A 22,797-nucleotide genomic window follows, 5' to 3' on the forward strand; every position below is an offset into this window, starting at 1 on the left:
TGCATTTTAGAAGACATGGTGGTACAGAGGATGCTTCTGCTTCAGGCTTCCCAAGATTTCACGAAGCAGCGGAGTGAGGACTACACAGTCAAATCACCATACGTCTGCAGGCACTCACTGAAGTTCATTTGCTTCCCCTCCTTCAAGAGCTTTTTCAGAGCGGCCTAATTTGAACCATTCCGGTCTGACCACCCATTTAGTATCGTCAGGACTGATGCATTATTATCACTCAGGAGGGACCTGCCTGCCCAAGTGGAGATAGGCCAGCAGGAGAGGAGACAGGATCAGCCTGGAGATATTCCAGCATGGGGTTTTATTACCTTCTTCACTCTTCCCAAAACTGCCAAGATGTGCATTTTAAATGCTGAAATTCACACCAGTGGCTGGTGAATGAACATTTTATGGTGGTCCTTTATGGATAACTCCTTTCTTTGTTCCACATGTGGCACTGCTCTTTTTGCCGTTAAATTTTATTTTAAGCTGTGTCTGATCACTAAAACAACTATTTGTGTGTCGCTTTCCCTGTTATCCCTCCAGGCTGGATGATCGATGCAGACAGCCGTCCCAAGTTTCGTGAACTGATAGCAGAGTTCTCAAAAATGGCCCGTGACCCTCCACGCTATCTTGTTATACAGGTACTAAACCAAATGGTAGGAAGATGTCTGATGGGCATTTAATATGAGGTCCAAAATTATTAGTAGTGCATATGTAAACATATCATATGGAAAATTTAAGGCCAGATTTATCATTGCTTTCCAGGTCTTAACACATTCAACTAGAAACACAGACAAAATTTCAAGACCAGTCACTATTTTCTCAGTACCGATCCCAGTCTAGGACCAGTGACAGTCCTTTCTGCAGTCCTGAGAGGAGAACAGTTTGATTCTCTTAAAAATACAGCTGTTTTACAGCAGCATGGACAGAGATTGCAGGCCCAAATACCCCTAAACACTAGGTATATTTGGTTAAACACACAGATTAAGATTTTGCATCTTGGGCCTCTTGTTAAATTACTTTGTCTCTCAGAGAAGGGGATAATGAAAGCGAAGGGAGTCTGCAAGTTCTCTCTCACGCTGACTTGTCTCACAGGGGGATGATAGGATGCACCTGCCCAGCCCTACGGACTCCAAATTTTATCGTACCCTGATGGAGGAGGAGGACATGGAAGATATAGTAGATGCGGATGAGTATCTCGTGCCACACCAGGGCTTTTTCAACAGCCCTTCAACATCCCGCACTCCTCTCTTGAGTTCATTGGTATGAAATTTTTTCTCTGTGGAAACAAGTAATTTTAAGAGCGAACTGCTTCTCATAATGTCTGTATTTTCTTTCTCTCTTTTTAAGAGTGCTACTAGCAACAACTCTGCTACAACCTGCATTGACAGGAATGGGGTAAGTGGGATGACCTTTAAAAAAGGAGCAACTTCTCCTGTGAGGATCAACTTCTACAAAACAGTCCCTTTAATATTGATTTTCTCTACTTCTAACCTAGCAGGGGCACCCTGTGAGGGAAGACAGCTTCGTTCAGAGGTACAGCTCAGACCCAACAGGCACTTTTCTGGAGGACAGCATAGATGATGGCTTCCTGCCAGCCCCGGGTGAGTACCTCTCCCATGTTTCCATCCCACAGCCACTCATTCCAAGCCATTTGGTGTGAATATAATCATTGTCCTTCCTTTTCCATAGAAAGGAAGCAATCCAAATGCTTCCTACCTTTTTTTCCTCAATAAACAGGAGTGGAAACGTGTGCACATATCCTTTTCCTAGACTTTATCTGGCTGCTTCTGGCCATTTCTCATTTTGGTTCCTTCACCAGACAGGTTCCTCATGTTTGCCATGTGTGCCATCTGGCCAGGGAGTTTGCATGTGTGGTTATGTGTTTAAAACTTTCTTCTTGGGAGAATATCCTTGAAAAAATGGGTTTCACCCCCTAAACCATTTCAGCAATATAAACAGCTTGCTGGCAGTTTCACTGCTTTCAGATGTTGATACACAGAAGGCAGCTCACAGTTTCACATGTACTTACAGCGTAGGCAGTTGGAGAGCAAGCCAGCAAGCACCGAGGGAGCTGGTGCTGAGTTATGCAGTCATAATGTTTTGTGCCCTTAAAAAATCCCAACCAACCCTTCCAAGAATATACCACAGCTAAAGAGGGTGAAGGACCCTGCAAGGGATGGCACTGAAGTGAAACATGGTGTCTCTGTTAGTGCCAGTCCTGTATTTTCTAGGCATTTTCCTCATCTCTAAACATTTTTCTAGGGAAACAGCTTCTGGCAGTCAAACTCCCAGGCTGCAGTTTCAGAGCGGTATCTGGGGCATAGCCACCCACACGTCACTAAAATCAGCGGTATCTATCGCGCTGTCTTATGGTCCAAGCCGTCTTTCTGCTGCTTTGCAAACCGAATTCCTGAAGGTGAACTTCAGGGCAGCGCACTTGGTGCCACAGCACGACAGTCCCTGCCTTTGGCTCTGTTCCACTCCAGAAAGTTCAGTGAGATGCTGTGTGTGAAGAGCGAACGGCAGCTGGGTTTAAACTATGCCTCAAGTGATGCAAATGGCTGCATTAGTTCCGTGTCTTCATTCCTTTTCATTTTTATTTTCTTTTTATTTCAGAGTATGTAAACCAGTTGGCGCCCAAGAAAGCATCTGCCTCAGCAGTCCAGAATCCAATCTACAACAACTTCTCTCTCACAGCAAACTCAAAGGTCCCCACAGACTCCAGCTACCAGAATTCACACAGCACAGCTGTGGACAACCCTGAGTATCTCAACACCAACCAGTCTCCACTCACCAAGACAGTCTTCGAGAGCTCTCCTTACTGGATCCAGGCAGGCAATCATCAAATAAATCTGGACAATCCTGACTACCAGCAGGACTTCTTACCGAAGGAAACCAAACCTAACGGTCTCTTGAAAGTTCCCGCAGCAGAAAACCCGGAGTACTTGAGGGTAGCAGCACCAAAAAGTGAATATATTGAAGCCTCGGCATGACCATAGAGAATTTCTTCTTGCAGCGAGGCAAGCCAAACTCTTGCTGAACTACCTGGCTGCTGCAAGAATGGACTCTTGCTTGGAGCAAACGGCAACCGCCATGCATCAATAAGCACACTTTTCCTTTTCATCATGGGGGTTGAAACTGCATAGTTTGGGTCTTTTCTTGCCCATTTCCACATAATAACTGAAGCCCATAGCCTGCACTTGGATGCATGTTGGGATGGAGCGGGATCTTCCTGGACAGAAGAAATTATGGATGCATTCCTTTCATTTTCAAATGGTAGCATGGTAAGAAGCCACTCTGGGATGAACTTCAGAGCTGTACACATTGTACAGTCAAATTCCTTTCTACAGTCTGTATTTTTATAAATGTTTATAACACAATTTTTGGTTCTTTTACAAGATCAGATGCTTGTAGTGCTGGTCTGCTATGTGGTGCTCAGATCACCAGCAGGAAAAAAAAAAAAAAAAAAGTTACTAAACAGTTTTCCAAAACTCCTGGAACAGAAACAGTTATTCAAACCACCAGATTTTTACAAATTGGCTCCGTATACTGCCTCTTGGCACAAAGAGGAGAAGCGCATCCTGGGGACATATGGGAGATCATGCCCAGGGCAGTATGGAGTGGATTGCTCGGGGAAAACTAGCACAAGGAGCAAAATGTCATGCTGCGTCACCTACTGACCACTACTGCTAAAAACTGACAGGAGGAACTCACCTCAAAGTCATCTGTACATGGTTATAAAGTGCGCAATAGTCTGTTTTCTGATGGTCAAATGCAAGACTTGTTTTTTTATCTCTATGCAGATGTCAAGTTGTCAAAATGCCTCTCTTCAACAAAACTGTTAAAGATGTTGCCATAACTGAAAAATGAAGTGTCAAATAATGTTTAACAGACTTTAATTAAATGTCAAGGAAATGCAAATGGTGGCAAATTGGAGCATTCATGAGACAGACTGGAAGAACTATACTAAATTAAACTTGACTAGGGCAAGAAACAGGTTGCCCTAGCCAAACAGTTTTATTTCCCTTCTTAAAGGGGCTCGGAGCAGAAATCATTTTCCCTTATACATTTGGCAAAGAAAATAATTTACTCATATCAAGGCAGAATACTGACAACTGCTGTACCACGCTGAGGCAGAGGCTGGGGCTGGTTGCCTGTCCTTTTGGGTTTATGTATCCTGGCGATGCAGGAGGGGCAGTGAGAATGAATTAAGGAAAGGAAGAATAATCTGGAGTGGTGGAAAATACTATCTCCCTCTTCTGAAACGCAGGGCTGCTTACTTCAAAATACCCCGTATCATCTTCTGTTATCAGTGTGGAATAGGCAGGCGAGGCAAGGCTAAGATTTTAGCTTGATAGTATAAACCAATAACAGCAGGAAAAGCAACTACTCTTTCCAGGGGTCTGTGATACAGAACTTCAAATTCTTCCATCATTAACATTTCTTATGAATGTAGGAAAAGTGCCTGAAGTGTGAATTTAGTCAGTAATTTAGACGCATCCCACCAGCAGCTTGGCAGTGCTATTTTAATCAAACCACTAGATCAGAAAGCAAATGCACAATAGGTGATTTTGGTACAAAGGCCCTTAACTAGTTGAACATTGGCAACTTGCTTGAGGGTAGCATAAGCAGCTGAGTTGCGGAGGATATGTAGTCTATATTAAGTAGCAAGAAATAGTCAAATTTATGCTGCCACTGTGTTTTGAATGTATTAGTATGTGTTTCAGTTTAAATATTGCATCTGGAATCCAGGATCAAGCAGCAAATCCTCAGAACACTGCTTTTATGGATTTATTGAAGAACAAAGGAGAAGAACGGTCATGTGAAATGACCCCTTTTAGAAGTAACACAGGGTAAAATGCATTAGCAGCTTGTGTGTGTGCAGCAGCTCATCGGCCGTCAGTCTGCATCAGCTGCAGTCTAGGGTAGCAGTATATTGGGCCCAAATCCAAAGATTGTCCAGTTTGGTACACGTGTGTCAACGTGACTGAGTCCCAGGCACAGCGGTATGGCGGATGCAGTGTTTGACTTTGATTATTACTGGCTTGTATTTAAAACGCTGACCAAACTTCAGTTCCCACGTCCAATTAGTGGCAGATTTCTCCTTGCATTCCTGAGAGCAGATTTGTTGTGTTGCTCTCACAAGCGTGCAACATGTACGCACAGGCAGCACTGCTTTTCTCCACCCACCGCCTCGGGAGGAATGTACATAAAACCAAAAAAAGATCTTAACAGAAATCACAGATAATTTTCAATTTGCTAAATCTGTTATGTCTCCAAGCAATACACTAGCAAATCACATAGTACATGTTCTCCTGCGGAATCTTTCCAACACTATTGCACAAAGGAATTTATTGATGTTTTGTTTTAATCTGTTAGCTAGAACAAGAAAGCCACTAAGTAGTAATATGTATCACCAGTATTATGTAGCATGAAAATTATCTAATAGAGGTTAATATGCTTGCCCTTTTTAAACAATTTAGGAGGGATTCCGTAGCAACTCAGTGCTAGAAACAAGGAGATTCATCTAAAAATTAGGCAACGTAACTTTGAAAAAGGATCACTTTTTGATTATATTGTTTTTTATGAGAAAAGTAGCAGAGTATGTAGGACCACAAACTCTCCATACAAATGTACAGATTCCAGATTGGTGGGATCAGCTGTACTGTACAGCAGCTCTGGTAAACAGGCATCCTGTAAGCCATGATTTGTAAATCAGCAGCTCAGTAATGATTCAAAAGCCAGCAAAAAAATAAAACCTGGGCTGCGTACTGTAGCCTGTGGGCAGTGCCTGCAGGGGCAGATACAGCAGCACTGGGAGTGGACGGGACCGCTGCAGGCACGGGGGCTACATGGGGTGATGCCCACAGGCAAACAGACATTAGCAATGTACAAAAGGATTTCCACTGAGATGGAAAAAAACAAAAAACAAAAAACAATAAGCAGCTGAAATGGTCTGGTTTTCCCACTGCAGCTCACTGACCATTTAATGGCAAGGAGCCCCCTGCAGATCATAGGTGCTTGTAAAGGTGAACATGGTTAGGGAGCATAAATAAGCATCCAAAAATGACGTGAAAGTTCTGCCATTGTCTCTCAGGAGGTGTGGGTAGAAAATAGTGATTCTTGAAATTCAACTAAATAGGGAAATGTAGCAGGCCACAGCCATTTTTAAAAGCCAACAGAGTCTTACTAATCAAGAAAATCAAAATTTCCTGGTTTCACTATATTTCTCATGGAAGGCAAAATAAAACCACTCACGAGTTAGAGCTTAGTGTCTCTTAATTATAGGGCAGCAGTTAATATGGAACTGCTTTTGCAATAATTATTTAAGACTTTTAATAACTGCTAAGTAAATGAAAGTGTAAGTTATTTACCAAACACATACAACCGGTGCCTATGTCTCTTTTCCGAGTTAAGTGAAGGTGGCCCCTATCCACCTGTGGCCAGATCAGGGATTGATGGCCAGAGTCGGCGTTGATGGAATTTTACTGAGACTATGATGCGTCCTGTTATTGGATGAAGAAATTCCCACTGTATTGTCATAGCTGGTAGGTAACAGCCGTTGACTGTTAGGCTAACGCTTCCTTCCTGGTCAAGGTCTGGTATGATTTGCATCTCCCTCTCTCAACACCTACTGGGTTGCAACCAGCAGTGAAGCATGGGCAGCAGCCAACAGAGGTCAATCCAGTCTTGCCCTTGACTATGGTAGAAGAGGCGTGTCACGTCACAGTCTGGTTGCGAGGGTGGTCACAGCCTGACAGTCCCCCCTCCAGAACTGTCAGGCTTTGCCTGTGGTTGAAGGCCTTGGGCGATCGATAGGGAATCGATGCCACAAATTTGGGTCACCTGGAGTACTATCAAGTGGTCGGTGAAGTCACTCGACAGGGAGGAAGCAGTCATGATTCAATCACACTGGGGCAGAGGCCCGTTTGGTTACCCCAAAGGACATCCAGCAGGACCATGTGGAGGTATGACCTCTGCAACTCAACCCTCTTGGGGTTGTTTTCTTCTGCTGCAAAGGGTGTTGGCTTGGGAGATTTCCTTCATGTTACAATTGATTTTGTTGGGTTCATCCAAGAGGCCGGGGGTTTGCTTTTGTTTCCAGCTGGCAGGTAACAATACAGTGAGTTTTCTAGAGAGAGCAGTTGGAACTAGATGGTGGTTTCTGGAATGCATCAGGGTGATGTCCTGTTCCACCAGTGTCACTGGCAGATGGCCACGTGAAGCCCTGGTGTTAAGAAAATATGGCCCCATGGTTTATTTGAAAGGGAGAGTAATGGCAGGGAAGGGGTGCAGCCAGCCAATCCATACCCAAAACAGCTGCTGAATTTGCCCAGCGACTTCAGTGAGGCCATGGACTGTTCCTGCAGGAACAGGTGGGAATAAACACATGGCTCCTGTCCCTGTACTGGCTTGAAGCGAAGCCCTCTTGCAGAGATTGCTTGTGCGAAAACCAGTGTACCTGGCATTCGTACTATGGGGTGAATCTCTTCCCTTCCCTGCGAGACGCAGTTAGGGCTACAACGATGTCATAGGACCCCAAACAGCTTAAAGAGGTCGCATCACGAGGTGCCTGGGGTGTCCTCAGTCTGTCTGGGGGTGCTTCAGGGTGCCAAGGAGAAACTTTGCATTTCCAGACAAGCACTCATTTTTCAGATTTAGAGTTCAACATCTTCTGTTAGTATAACAGTTGCCTCTCAAAATGAGCAGTTACAGTACTCTGGCTTTTGTCTCTTCCCACATTCCTCTGTGAGCAAACATCTGAATCAGGACAAAGTATGAAAATGTACCTGTGTCCTCCTTCCTGATGGAAACCATATACTCATGAAATGTCAAACTCGGTGTATAACATTTGGCAGAAATGCTTTGTAATGTTTTATCACCACTGGTTCAAATTTTTATATTGGGATCCCATTTTCTAGCTTTCTTTTTGTAAGTGTTATCTCTTTGTTCTGACATACAACTTTTAAGGAGCCTTTTTAAAATAATAAAGAAAAAAAATTTTATACAAAAGAAAAACACGACACCTTCAAGTAGCTTGTCAAATGGGCTGCATTAGGACCAAAGATGTAATGTCTTGTTTTGTTGCTTTAAAGGAATAGGGTATTGATCACCACTTCCACAACCTCTCATTACAGGAAAAAACTACACATGTCCACTCTTCATTGGGGCTGGGCCAGACCTCCAGTGAGCTAAGAGGGCTTGACAAGAGGCTGAGGCCTGACCATGGAAAACCAAACCAGATATCAAGACCAGGTATCACTTCAGGGCCAGACCTACAACCTCTTCTCCATTTCAATTCATTTTCTACTCAATGCAATAGCTAAACAGAGACACAGTCAAGAAAAAAAGAAACAAATACATAATGTTTTGGCTCAGTATCAGGAAAAAATACAGTGATGTGTAGATGAGACATGATGAGATAACTGCTTCTTATAGGAGGAAGTGTGTAGGCAGGCAGTGAGACTTTAAACTGATAACAGTCTTGATTATGTATTACTTTAATTATGTGGAGTTGAAATCATGGCACTTCCATGATAGGTTTTACTTTCTGCCATGCGTCCTGCCTGCATTCAACATTGTGTGTTTTGGCAGATCACCTGTATTACTGTGGACTGAGAATTGTGGGTCGGTCAAACATACTGCATGCAATCCCTCCTTCTTACACGGGGAGAGAAGAGTGTTGTGATAGTAGGCTGTACCATAGTTAATGGTCAAGCAAACCCTCAGTAGCAGCCAAAAAAAGGGTCTCCCAAGAAAAAATGGCAACTGGAGACCTAGCTGGCAGAAGACATGCCACTTGTTGCACCACTGAAGTCAGCAGGCGAAATGCCTTTGGCCAAGATTCAGGGCTGGTGCTCCACCAACTGTGCTCTCGTCCTCTTACATGGTGCAGGTGGGGCTGTCTGGACACAAGACACCACTGGCCTTGTGGTCTCCCTCTACCTCTTGCTTCAAAGTAATGGATTTTTCTATTAGTAAGGTGAAAACTAGAAACAAAACCCACCACTAGTGACTGGACTGGTTGAAGGTGGTGTTCCTATGTAGCTGATACAGAACATGGCTTCCAGTCACAATGGAATTTAGCCAGACCCTTCTTACCACTCACAAGCTAGCTGGAGAATGCATTTGCAACCACCATCAATGTTATCCTCATCTTTTATAAAAGGGAATAAGTAAAGTAGTTATCCACAATGGTAGGAGGATTGGCTCACATACCTAGGTTGCTTTTTTAATCCTACGTTCCTAATGTCATTCCCCTTGAAATTAATGGGATGTTTAACTTGATTACACTGAGAGAAAACAAGGCTAATGTTGAGTGGTTTTCGAAAATCCCTCGCAATAATTAGAGATCCTATGGATCCATTGCCCGTTTTAGGCTGCTTTGTATTGATGCAATCAACCGAGTATAAGGTATAATGTCTTGGTTTTAATAAACTGTCAAGCAATATATCCATAGATACAGATGGTACCCTCACAGAATTGTAAAGTTACTCAACTATGAAAGCACTATTTGTACAATAAGAAACTCTTGACTTTTATATGGTTTAATGGTTTATACTGTTGATCAAAGATTGTTTGTATATTGAGCGATAAAAATGAGGTGTATATTATTCTTTTTAATTGTTTTTAATTTTTGGAGAACTTTTATTGTAATATACTGTTGTATTTGGGGGGAAGAAAAATCAGTGGCTAGCTTGTAGGGTTTGTAGCCAGAGAAGAACTCACATTATGGGTTCTTTGTTGATGGACTTAGATTTTTTTCTGGTAAAAGTTGTCACCTTGGGGCTTTATCCAGAGTTTAGTGAAGCTATAGCAGGATCTTTTCCTCTCTCCAAGATTCTTTGGCTCTCTGCATGCACAGTGCTGAAGTTTCGTAATGTGAGCAATAATACAGCTAACACTTGTGACCATTGGAAGTGCAATATGAAAACCCAGGTGCTGCGTATCAGGGCGCTAATTAAAGCTGCTCTTCTGAATTGCATGGCAGGTTCTCACTTCACTTTTATCATAATAGCAGAAGCAGAGTCAAAGCAATCCCTTGAAAGCTCATCCATGTGACAAGTAGCGCGTGAAGCCATACTGCTGGCCATTTCCAAATTGCATAGCTATGAGCTGTGCAACAGCAACGCAGGACTCCCTCATAAGGAAAGGCAAAATAAAAGTCTTGACCAGAGTCACATTGGTGACTTAAATTGTACTACACTGGGCAGAAAGAGACATTCCGTTAGCAAAGCCAGTCAAGTAAAGCCCCAGCATCCCTTGAGTGTTTAATTATCCACCTGGTAGAACATGTAGCAGACAAAGATTAAAGGACTTACAGGGTCCTCAACATAACAGAGCTAAATACACTGGGTTGACAAGACAGTAAAGAAGAGAGGAGCTGGAACTGTCAATACACATTCAGCCTGGATAAGTCCCTGGTATCATGATTAGTAAATAAAACCTTTTTTGTCTTTATAGATGAACTTTGTACACAGAAAAAAAAAAAAAAAAAAAGCCACTACAGCACCTTTCTCATTTTTCATTTTTCCATCCAGTCCCTTCCAATACATAGGCTGCATGTTTTACCAGCTCAACCTATCTTATGCAGAAATGATGTAGTCTTAATCTTCATATTACTGGTTCTCAGAAATGTCTAATGCGTATTAATGCATGATATTTTTATTTTAATAAAAGTAATTAAACGAAACTTTGCTCTTTTGACACATGATTTTTTTCCCCCTTCTTTAGTCATCAGCTAGCTTGGGAGGATTCTGTATATGTTAGTATTGATACTATGAAGAATAATAATTAATATCGAGAAGGAAACGGAAATATAGGTTATACATCCGTACACCAATTCAGAAGTCTTTGTCAGACAGGAAACTGCTGTTCTCTGTATTTCACAGGTAGGATAACAGAGGCAGAGCAATGCCTCAGTACTTGCACCAGAGAGGTGGGGACATTGATGGAGCTAAATTCCACTGTCAAAGCACCAAAAGAGAGGAACTTGAGATGAGGAATGGTGTAGATATAGAAAAGTGTGGGTATTTGGGAAGGACAAGCATTCAGAAATTCGACTGAGCTCAGTGCAGCCAACTTCAAATAAACATAAAAAGTGACAAAGGGTGCAAAAGGAGAAGACAGCCACAGAAACACAGCTGCACTTTAACCCCACTGTCTGCCTGCACAGGATATGGTAGGTTAGATAAGATAAAGAAAAGTGCTATTTAAAGATAGAAGGGGAATACAAGTCTCTTCCACATGCTTCATCATTATCCGCAGCACTAAGTGAGCCTCACCCTTCAGCACTCCTGAGCTCAACCCAGGAAAGCAATAAAGCCAGCCTTCAGGGAACTAATCTGAACATGAAATAACTACATCAGATCACGTAAGAAATTTCCAAAGCAGCCAATAAAGGAGCCAACGTGCTCCGAGAAGGCCCACAGCCGTAGTCTGTGCCACCTCCCACAGCACCTGGGGTAGACCTGCATGCCTACACAGCACTGAACATGGAAGGGCTTCACCAGTGCTCTTTGGGGCAGTCACGTTGCGGCAGAAACCGTTCATAGATGGCCTTGCTTATTCCTGTCCTAAGGCTGCCAGGTGGGGCAACACTTCAGCAGCATTTGACAAGGGGTATTTGTCCCAGGCATGAGTCTGGCAAGAAAGAGAGAGCTTGCAGTTACCAAAGTCAGGTGCCAGGAACTGCAGAGAAGGTGACTCAGTCTTCTTAAAGTTGCGTTACGTTTCCTGCTCAGCTCCTGTGTCAGCACCCACCGGAGTCAGACCCATGGCAGACCCCCAGGAGGTGTGCCACTGGCACGACGGGCACCGAGGGACATGTCCTGCTCAAGGTGCTCAGCAGGGTTGCTCCCCACATCCCTGTTCACAGGATGAGGTGGCCTGCTTGGAGCCCACCAGTAAGTATACAGGAGGGAGTAAGCCCCCAGTCCCACACTGTGGATTATTGTTGCTGTTTAGTTGAGAGAGGAGCCAGAATTACAGATCAGGTGGTGCTTTAAATTGTTTGTTGGGAATTGAAACCTCTCTAATAAGCACCATCTGTGTGAAGTTCAACACCAGACCTCTTGTTGCAGAAAGCTTTTTACTTTAAATCCTGCGTTCTTTCTAAAGAGAGCAGAAGGAATGTTATTTAATGCATGTGTTAACCCCAGAGACCACTGCCTTCGGTGAGTTACAGCCCCGTGAAGCTGAACTAGCTCAGAAATAGCACAGTTGGTGTTTGTCATCTTTATCCAGTATCATATGGGCTGGTGCACTTTTTTTTTTTTTTTGCCTTTCTTTTTTGGGGTGGCACAGACTTACATATTGCACCAGACTTCACTGGACACTGTCACTCTCAGGAGTAATGATACAAGAGATGGTTATTCTTCTCTTACAGGCAGCTTTTACTTAGCAGTATTTGTACTGGCACTCATTTAACAAGCCCGAGTCCAGCTAATAAAGGTCACAGCTGGTTGGACAGGTTTCCATCTAGCTCTTGGCACCTATTAAATCACCAGAAGAAGACCTGCATGTAAGTTTAATGCTCATGGATAAGAAATGCAGCAATGCATGACCTCTACTACTGCCCACAGAGACCAAGCCATGCTAGGTCAGACCAAGCTGGGCCAGGCATAAATGTAACTAGGCTGCAGTTCTGGCACAGAAGAGTGGTGAGGTCCTCCAGGTACAGCGCTCTCCCCTGCGGCCAAGACCTGCCATGGCACGAGGGCAAAAAGCACATGCAGCTGTTTGAAATTTCCAAAAGGAAACCAAACTTGCAAAGTCTGTGTAGTTTCTGGTGCCTGTACCTTGGGCTTGGCACTTAGAGCCCAGCCAACAAGGCTACTACAATTACCCTTGCTTCTGAGAGCAGCAGAAGGAAAGCTAATAGTGCCCTCTCTTGGAAGGAAAAGAAGCTCTGTCCACAGCACACATAGCTTTAAAATAGGTCTCCCAGCAAACAGAGCAGAAAAAACGAGCTTGCACAGGCGATTTATTTTCCAGTCCATTTGGAGTACAGGTTCATGGTACATTTAATCCAACCTAAGTATGGACTGCTGCTGGAAAAGGTCACTCCACTGATCCGATGGAAAGTTAATCCTTCTCTTTGGTGGTTTAGTTTCAGCAGTATTGCAATGCAATTGCATGCACGATAGAGCTGACATCTGACATGGCCATGTACAGCCAAAGGACACGTCCGTACCCCTTGGTGACAAGTGTACCAGTGACAGTGTCGTAACAAGTGTGACATCCTCTTGCCCTCAGAAGCTCTTGTGTGTTACTGTGAAGCGCTCCATTTCCCTGATGCTCAGTTATTAGGTTTCTTCATGTCTTGTAAGAAAAGCAATATTGTCCAGATCATGTTGTGAAGAGTTTTGAAATAATGCAAACAGAGTGTGTCAGGACAAAGAGATTTGCGTTCATTTTTCATTTGTGATGATTAAGCTGCTGGTGGGAAGAAGTCTTTATCCAGACTTTCTATTTCATATGAGGAGGCTCCAGCATAGATTTATCCCACTGCAGAAATAAAAAAAGCTATTTGCAGTAAATGGCCATTTTAGAAAAGCTATGGTCTTGCCTAATGCAAATAATTCCTCTGTATATTTTTAAAAATTAGTATATTGGTACCTGGGGCTTGCTAATGCAAAATTATTTCCAGTAACTTCTTGGTTTATTGGTTCAAAATCCAATGGATATCTGCCTAAAAAATCTGGCCAGTCTATGATTTGCTGTGAATAATGATGCTGGAATAGGCTATAAACAAGTGAGTCTCTGAATTGTTCTCGGGTTTTTGGTGTTAAGTCAACAAACATAACCTCAGTTAGAGATCAGTTTTGTCGGTGAGCAAAAGTAACAAAATGCCTGTGTGCCAAAAACTGAGATCTTTGGGAACCTAGGGGTTTTTTTTTGTATCCACAGAGAGCAACAGGCAGGCCTCTGAGGTGCATCTCCATAAATAATATATAATAATACGAGAGCACATGCAGCTGCCCTCCGCCTGAAAATCTAGCTGCTTTTGCCCCTGCTTCATATCAAAGCAAAACCATGTTGATAATCCTGCCAGGAAAGTCATTGTACACCAGTGGGGCCTTCCCCCACAGTGAGGTAGGCAGCAACAAGGTACATCTTCATAGTTACTTGATGGTCAGGCTGCCTCCCATGGGTACTTGAAATCAACACAAAAAGGCAAGCAGGCACCAGGCAACTCCTGGCAGAAACAGTGGTCTACATTAATTAAACAAAATGTGATTAGGCAGTAGTTACTAGAGGTAACACTGATCCCAAATTCATCTTTGTAAGCATTCTTGCCAGAGTGCTAATTGCCTTGGCTTTCGAACACTTCCCTTCACTAGAAGCTGGTTCAGATCAATAGGTCACTTTTCCCAGGGGTACAACACTCACTGGAAAGCTTAAAATCATTATTCAGACAGACATGAGTCCATTGAAATGCCAGTAGAGGGGCCAGCTCAGAGGTTTTCTGCCAGGCTGGTTTGCAGGAATAAGACAGAGCAAGGAGACAGGAGGGTGGAGGTGACAAATTTAGACTACCCAAAGTAATTCTGAAGAGACCTCCATGGTGGCCCTGGCTGCTTCTTGGCATGTAACACAAATTTAGACTCTCGAGACCCTGGGAAGTAGGAAAGCATGTTACACACAGGTAATAAAATTTAAATTTTTAAATTTTTTTTAATTTAAGAAGAATGAGATAAAGAAACACAACCTGATCTGGTGTAGGATTGCCTAAGAGGAGGGAGCAAATACGTGTTTGTGTGACAAGGGCTGTCAGGATGGAAGAATTACATTTTTTTTAAGGACAGAAAGAGAGGAGGAATGAACTAAGAAAAGACATGTCAGAAGCTGGTTGACTGGCTTGGGAAAACTGGCATTTTCTTTAAAATAAATCTGCATCAAGATCTGATCACTGTTGAGTGACCAATCACACATGTGCACACACAGAGCATTTTATTTCCTAAGTTATCAACTGGACTCCTTTATACATATTGTTATTTTGTTTTGTGACAAAGGTTTGAGCCCTCTGAAGATGTTGTGGACAGCATTAGGTAGATTTACTCTTTGGATGGTCATAGAATTACAGAATCATTCAGGTTGGAAAAGACCCTTGGGATCACTGAGTCCAACCATCAGCCCTCCTCTACAAAGTTCTCCCCTACACCGTATCCCCCAACATCTCATCCAAACGACCCTTAAACCCCTCCAGGGATGGTGACTCCAGCCCCTCCCTGGGCAGCCTATTCCACTGTCTGACCACTCTTTCTGGGAAAAATTTTTTCCTAATGTCCAGTATGAACCTCCCCTGTTGGAATTTAAAGACATTCCCCCTTGTTCTATCGCTAATTACCTGTGAGAAGAGCCCAGCACCAACCTCTCTACAGAGTCCTTTCAGGTAGCTGTAGAGAGTGATGAGGTCTCCCCTCAGCCTTCTCTTCCTCACACTGAACAGTCCCAGCTCCTTCAATCGCTCCTCACAGGATTTATTCTCCAGGCCCTTCACCACTTCATTGCCCTCCTCTGCACTTCCTCCAGCACCTCGAGATCTCTCTCATGTTGAAGTGCCCAAACTGGACCCAATACTCCAGGTGTGTCCTCACCAGTGCAGAGCACAGGGGGACTATCACCTCCCTACTTCTGCTGGTCACACTATTTCTAATACAAGCCAGGATGCCGTTGGCTTTCTTGGCCACCTGGGCACACTGCCAGCTCATGTTCAGCTGCTTGTCAGTTAGAACCCCCAGATCCTTTTCCTGCAGACATCTCTCCAGCCACACTTTCCCAAGGTCCTTTGGACTTATTTTCTTTAGTGGAGGAGAATGTAGCAAGTGCCCTTGCGGCACTGCCAAAGGAAAAGAAGTGCCTGTAGACCCCGCTTGGAAGTGGGGGGTTGAAACACAGGCTGTAGGAAGAGGCAGTTTGGAGGAAGCACCTATAGAAATCATTTTTTGAGCCCGTGTTTAAGACTTCAGCTGAAGTGACAGCAGCCTTTTATACAGCCCACTAATTTCACAAGCATTAGCTCTGTCGCTGAACTACACACAGGCTGCAGATGATCTTGGGTACTGCATGTTCCTTAGCAAGGTTTCTTAGGTACTCAGCTCACTTAGGTCCCTTTGAAATCAACCTGTCAGATTTTGCATAGAAAAGACCCCTGTACCAAGTGTGCCTTCTGCAAAGAGATGCTGGATACACGGTCTTCTGGTCTAACTTTTCCATGCAAAGAGGTTTGCCCAGCACGTAGAACAGGGCACAGGCACGTATATATCCTCTTGCAGGATGTGATTTCCTATCCTGCAAGCCGATCAGCTGCTTACATAGAGAAGGTATTACCTCAAAGAGTTTTTAATGGGCTCACAGATGATGTTCCATCCTCAATGCTGGGTTACTGAGTATTGAAGTTATCATTCAAAATGTTTGCTCAGAAAACTCTCCCGGGTGAAAGACTGCTATTCTACTAATATCTATTTCAAACTAATTTAATGACCACAGCTTAAATTTATGCTTTCTCACACAAAGAAATAACAAAAAAATTAGCCAGAGGCTATCAGGAAATGAATGAATAGGTTCATTATGAACTGAATTACCCCAAGAGCATGGATGCCTTCTTTCTCACACACTTTCCTTGAGCACCCACTTTTAGCCACTGGGAGAGGAAAGATATGTTGTTATATAGACTTTTGGTCTGATGACACCCAGCCAGAATTTTAAGAATGCTGATGAAAATGAGAGGGCAAGCCTGTCTCCAGCCTCCCTTGAAACAGTTTTCGCAGATGACTGCCATTCACCAAGCAGAAGAATTATTCCGTGTTGCTGGGGCTGCTTCAGCTCTCCAGTGAATATAATGCAATGGGGTCTGACTGGAGTCCTGCTGAATTACATCCACTGAGCCAGCAGTGCTTTATATCAGTTTACAAATTTATGGCTTATCCTCTATTATGTTGACTATGATTTTTGCCTTGAAATATGTAATAGGGACACTCTTTATATTGAAAACATAAATATATAGAGAGAGACTGCTTACCCATAGGTGGTGAGAAATTAGTGCTCGATAAACTTGTAGTGATAATTTATAATATCATTTCAAGAAAAAGAGGAGAATTATTTATGTGGTATAAATTCCTTCCCTCCAACATCATATTACTGTACAATAAATATTTTAACATAGGGTTGGGCTAAAGAGGCTTCTTGGTTGTAAATTTGGTCTTTGCTGGGGAAATGCCTTGTTTTCATTTTGGAGGGAGTTTGTACCTTTAGAAAATTCTCACTCTGTATATTGCTCCATCTCAGTAGAAACTCTCCCAGTAACATTGCTGGTTTGCTCTAATGACAGGTTTCTGTCATAGTGCCCTGGATGCTTTTTATAGGGAAGGTGCATTTCACTATAAGGCATAAGCAAAGCAGACAAACAAAGCAACAAACAATAAAGTAGCAGTGGCTAAAATGAAGTCCAATGGTTGTTATATTTGCATCTTCTCAAGCTATCCTCATGTCTCAGCTATAAACACATTCAAATGTGTAAATGCCCCAAAACATATTTTTACCAATATAACCTGTTTCATAAATCTACTTCCATTAAGTATAAAATTTTCCAGTACTACAGTGGTTTACCTTAATGAAAGCTTTAATAAATTAGGCACATCAAAATTGCTGGCAGAATAACATTAACTAATTTTATTGAATATGAAAATATACTAATTTGAGGGATGAAGGAGGCTGCTGTTTGCCTTGTTCTGTGCTTCAGTTCCTGTGGAAGTGTATATGGTAGCTAAAGAGCGACCTAATAAGTTTAACGAAGAGAAGGGGAAGTTTTTTTATTGAAACAGCAGAAAGCTCTTAGAATTAGACTCAAAGCCTGTTGTTGCTGCTGAGCTCTTAGCTGTTTAAATGAATAAAATGCACTAGTGCAGACTGTTTAGCACTTGTTTTTTTGCCCTAAACATTGTCGTTTTGTATGGGATTTCAGGGAAAGAAGGTTTTGACAAACTTGCCAGAGGCAAAGCTGCTGTCACATCTTTTCAATCTTGCAAGGGTAGGATGTATTATGCTAAGCAGAAGCAGAATGTCAGTGTGGGTTGCCTTTGTAGATGAGAAGAGTTAGCCTCACAGATCTTGTTCAATAAGCTTCATTTCCTGGGTTGCAATGTTACTTTTCTGTTGCTTGTTGAAGTCAAGGAAAAACTTTGGTGGGCTTTAATGTTAGAAAGGGAGACTCTTCCGCTTGGCCCACAGAGGTGTTTGCTGGTGGTGTGCATCCTCCTGCATCAGCAGGCACCTACGGGAGATACAGCAACGTAACAAAAGGCAGCAGCAGGTACACTGACAAAGCAGAGTGGGTAAACCCCCCACTGAAAATCTGGCAGGAAACTGGATTCATAGCAAACCACTTCAGTGAAGCATGCAAAACGAAGAAGCTGTCAGAAATCCCACCTTCATAATCATCAGCATGTTTAGCATAAAAAAAAAACAAAAAAAAAAAAAAAGAGAGAGAGAGAGAAAAAAGCTTTTCATCTTCAAAGTCCTTTACAAACATTCACTAATTAACCTTCCATGTCTCAGTATTGCAGCTATCATGGGAAGGGCCTCAGGGGAAACGGTAGTAAAGTTTCTAAATATCCCTTTAAGATGTCCGTTAAAGCAGAGATTCCTTTTCTTTTTTAGCTCGCCACTGAATGCAAAGCACTTCTATAAATAGTTCATACAGCACTAACAATGTTATTGAAATGGATATCTGTGTATACAACCTCTGTAAAAAGTTATGCATCATTTATGTCCCTCTCAAGTCTTTAAAACATAACTAATGGCACATTGGCACTCTCTGCTGGAGTGAATTTCCCTAGGTGGGTCTGGAAAGACTTGCATACACAATTAAATTTGTATAGTCGTCCCACAGAAGCTCAGTGAAGCTGTTCCTGTTGTAATACAAGCATGCAACATTTGCATGAGCAAAGCCATAATGACTATAAATTGGGAGTTTGGACCACAACTCTTGTTGGCATAGACAAGTCTTTACGAACAGGCAGGTCATTCAGCCTTACTGCGGTTACTACTCTCACTTGTTTTTCTTCTGGGCACCCTTACATCCTGGGGAGACAATTTTGTGGCTCACTTGGAGGTCCAAGCTAGGTGTGCCCCAAGAAGCCTCACTGCAGCAGAGTTTGCTGCCATGACACTGGTAAGAGCAACAATCACTTGTGCATGATATAAAAGCTCGGTTCAACTCACTAGTTGACTGTATTCCAATCAGTATAGAAAAAAACTGTATTTTTAAATGGCACAATTCCGTATATATTTCCTCTTAGATTTATTGACATCAAAAATACTTATGGGACAATGTGAATCCCTTTATGAAAGGTTAGAGGAGCAGACTTCTAAGTGGCTGGGTCACTTTTACAATGGGATTTTGAATAAACACATCACTTAGGACCCAATTCTTCAAAGTACACATACATTTAGACATTTAAACAGTCTTCTAGCAGATGGATTACCATCTGACTCCCAGTGCTTTCAAAATGTGGTCCTGATTCATTTACGGAAACTTTTCTTTACTCCTGTCTCATAAGCCTTCTTAAGTTGTTTTAGGAAAGTGGTCATGAAGTTTAGTTTCCCATCATTGCTACAGCAAGGTCTGAGGACACACCTAAAAAGAAATAATGTGTTCATAGCAGGCTTTTCTTCCTGCTCTGAACTAAACTCTAGATGATTTATGACTTTTACTCATAGATTTTGTTGTCTGATGTATTTGTAACTGCACACAACTTTGCTGAAGACCGTATTACTTACTTAGTTTCAAATGCAAATTTTTAAAGGCTGTGCCATGACAGAATCCATGCATGTCTTCAGTTTTTGGGTTTCTGTAGTGACCACCATGACAGAGTGACATAATAATCATAAGCAGGCATCACTGACAATTAAACAAGAGCAGCAGGATTTGCTGTTTACCAGTCCAGTTGCAATTCTTACCAGTTTCAGCAGTCAAAGGAAATTGTGCAAGTGGAAAACTAGATCCATACAGTTGCAAGTGAGTAACAGGAAACATCAAGAACTTTATTTCTGAGCAGGGCTTGCCAACAGTGTTGGAATCAAAGTAGAGTTGTCCAAGTAAGGGTAGGACCTTTTCAGTTTTGTGGTGTGGAAATGGCTGCAAAATTCACACGAGAACACTAAATGGGTAAATGGGATTTTTCTTTTTAACTTTCCTGCAAGAAGAAGGATACATCTGTTGATAGAGATGAAAGCTTTTACACAGGCCTGCACAGAGGGACCTCAACGTTCATTATATTCACTTTCTGAAGAGTTTTCATGGAAGCTTTTGTCTCAGTTTCACACAAGGCAACCTTCACATCTTTTACTTCTTTGGGGCATATAGCTATCATTTGTTCCCATCATACAAAGGGTTTCCTCATCTTTTGGGGAAACTTTCAGCACAGAAAGTTCAAAGAGAGCTTGAGTTCATGTTGCACAAATGAAGGGCACCTCCTTACTTCTTATAAGTATACACCATCCCTTCTTTCTGCAAAGCTCTGCAGGACGACTGAGCCTCCTAGACTACCAGCACTTTTTCCCATGACAGTTCTTTTCCACAGTGGGACTGTTTTGCCCAACTTACACGCTTGGCCTGGAAGTTAGCAGTGCTAATGTATACCAGTTGGTTATCTGGGGATATCTGAGTTAAAGTTCCAGCCCCTGATGTAATCTTTTTTAAACTTTCAGGCCTTGAATGAGTCCATGTATGTTTTAATCCACTGTTTCAAAATTGCAGAGCTGTTGTTTCAGGAAGTTTGCTACTGTACCAAAGATTATGTTGATTTTTCCCCTTTGCAACGAGGAGCAAAATACAACAAAGTTGAGAGCTTCGTCTTCACTCTTTCCTTCAAGTGATTAAGCAGTTTGCTATCAGACATACGCTAGCACGAGCACTGTGTGCTTCTTACTGTCTCATAAGCTTTCAGAATCTCACCTCATCTACATTATCATTTGGGGGGCTTTTTTTTTAAAGCCTCTCCTTCCCTGTTTTGCCCTCTCCTCTTCCAGTCCTTGAAGTGATAGGTGAACACCTGCTGTCCTCAGAGCTGCTACCTATTTATCAGCAGCACTCGCTGAAGCACACACTGTGCGCAGCTACACATTGCAAAGACAGCCCACTCAGGAAGCAAACAGTTTCAGGAAAAAATCAAATCAGTGCTGATTCTACAAAAATAAAGGTTCAATGGTAGGAGATGAGGATAGATAAGCTTCTTAAGAGCTTACTTCTTTAATCTATTGAGGACAATTTATCTGGGTATTTACCAAGAGCTAGAAACCACACAGCATTTCCTTTTTCTTTTTTTTCTAAACCCTCCATCTGTTTATATACAAAACCAGAGATAGAAAGAAATTCACTGAGAGATCTGGAAAAGCCATGAAATTGGTAGAGGACTAGGATGAATTTCTAAATTAGTAGTACATGGCTGCTTTGAATTAGGTTTTGCTGAAAGCTGTCTTCTGACAACTGTTCAGTGTACGTGAAGTAGGTAGATGCACTCAATCTAATTGTTGGAATAAAATGATGACATCACCAAATTGTTGGATCTAATCATCATGAAGACAGACCTGCCCATTTATCCTAGAAGTAGCCCTAGGAGACCTTAGTACCACAGAAGCTTTCAATGTCTAATTGTATCTGAACATGAAAGATTTCGGACTGTGCAGCCACCAGAATATAATTTTCTGTGAGCAATAAGATCAATACATGATCAAGAAAATATACCCATTATGCCCACATCTAGGGTGGGAATGGAGGCATCAATCCACACTTTCCTTTTTCCCATCCTGTAACCACTTTTGGCTCAAATATCTGAAGCGGTGTGAGGAAACACCTCTGGTGAGAGGATCACACCTCTCCTCCCCATCTCACCTCACCAGGCTTGGGCTGCTAAATCTGTAGCGCTCATGCCAGCAACATATCTGGTCCTCTTGTTCCACTTGACACCTCATCTGCCTCATCGTATCTCAGACAGCTTGGCATAACCCTAAAAAAACACCTTCTGCATCCATTACCATATTCCTTCAGCAAGAAGCACCTCTCTGGGAATGTCCCCCGGGCTTTTCATTTTTCTCTCACTTCATTCTTACCACTCATTTGTCTTAACATGACCAAAGAACTCCTCCTGACCGAACCAAGTAGCTTTTCCTAGCCAAAGCTAGGAAAAGGTTGGGTTTTTGGTTTTTGTTTTTTTTTTGTTTTGTTTTGTTTTGGGGTTTTTTTGTTTGTTTGTTTTGTTTTTCTTTTTTTCTCCTTCACATCCTCAGTCTACTTGCTGTTTAGGCCTCAATCATCATCTTCATCTTATGAGATCCTTACCTCCTCAAACCATCCACCAACTCTTTGGCTTCACATCCCTTCCACTCTCCGCCCCCAGTGCTGTGCCATTTCACGGTAGCCCTGACTAGTGCTCTATGCTCTTAGGCAAGGCCAGATCTGACACAGCCACAAAGAGTGTGCACCCTGCAGAGGAGGAAGATCTCATAACCCAAGCCTGTAGCTGTCTCCATCCTGTCAGCCACTGAATTCTTTAGGCTGATGCTGTCTTCTCCCCTCAGATCTGCTTTGTCTGAAAGATTTTTTTTTTGTTGTGTTTTTTTTTTTTTTTTCCCACGGAAAGCTGATAGCTTAACTTACTTAATGAAGTGCTCTGCAGCCTGATGACTGTGATTTATTCTGCTTCCCAAGTGGTTTAATTCTACATCAGTTATCCTTGATTTGTCAAAAAGGAACAGTAATTGGAACAGGAGTCACAGCGGCTGCTTTAGATCAAA

General features: G+C 42.5%; 1 protein-coding gene across 2 annotated transcripts in view; it reads left to right on the plus strand.

Moving 5' to 3' along the window:
* The window catches only part of EGFR (epidermal growth factor receptor), a 166,165-nt gene extending 155,481 nt beyond the window's left edge, over positions 1-10,684 (plus strand). The window contains exons 24-28 of one of the 2 annotated variants that reach the window (XM_074900889.1): positions 538-635; positions 1,090-1,257; positions 1,345-1,392; positions 1,493-1,598; positions 2,614-10,684. In XM_074900889.1, the coding sequence (XP_074756990.1) occupies positions 538-635; positions 1,090-1,257; positions 1,345-1,392; positions 1,493-1,598; positions 2,614-2,990 (797 nt within the window). In that variant the 3' untranslated portion in view covers positions 2,991-10,684. The remainder of the gene's footprint in view (positions 1-537; positions 636-1,089; positions 1,258-1,344; positions 1,393-1,492; positions 1,599-2,613) is intronic. The other variant, XM_074900890.1, reaches the window with a different exon arrangement.
* Positions 10,685-22,797: the final 12,113 nt, after the last annotated feature.

The sequence above is a fragment of the Athene noctua genome, chromosome 2 (genome assembly GCF_965140245.1).
Source record: "Athene noctua chromosome 2, bAthNoc1.hap1.1, whole genome shotgun sequence".
Lineage (NCBI taxonomy): Eukaryota > Metazoa > Chordata > Aves > Strigiformes > Strigidae > Athene > Athene noctua.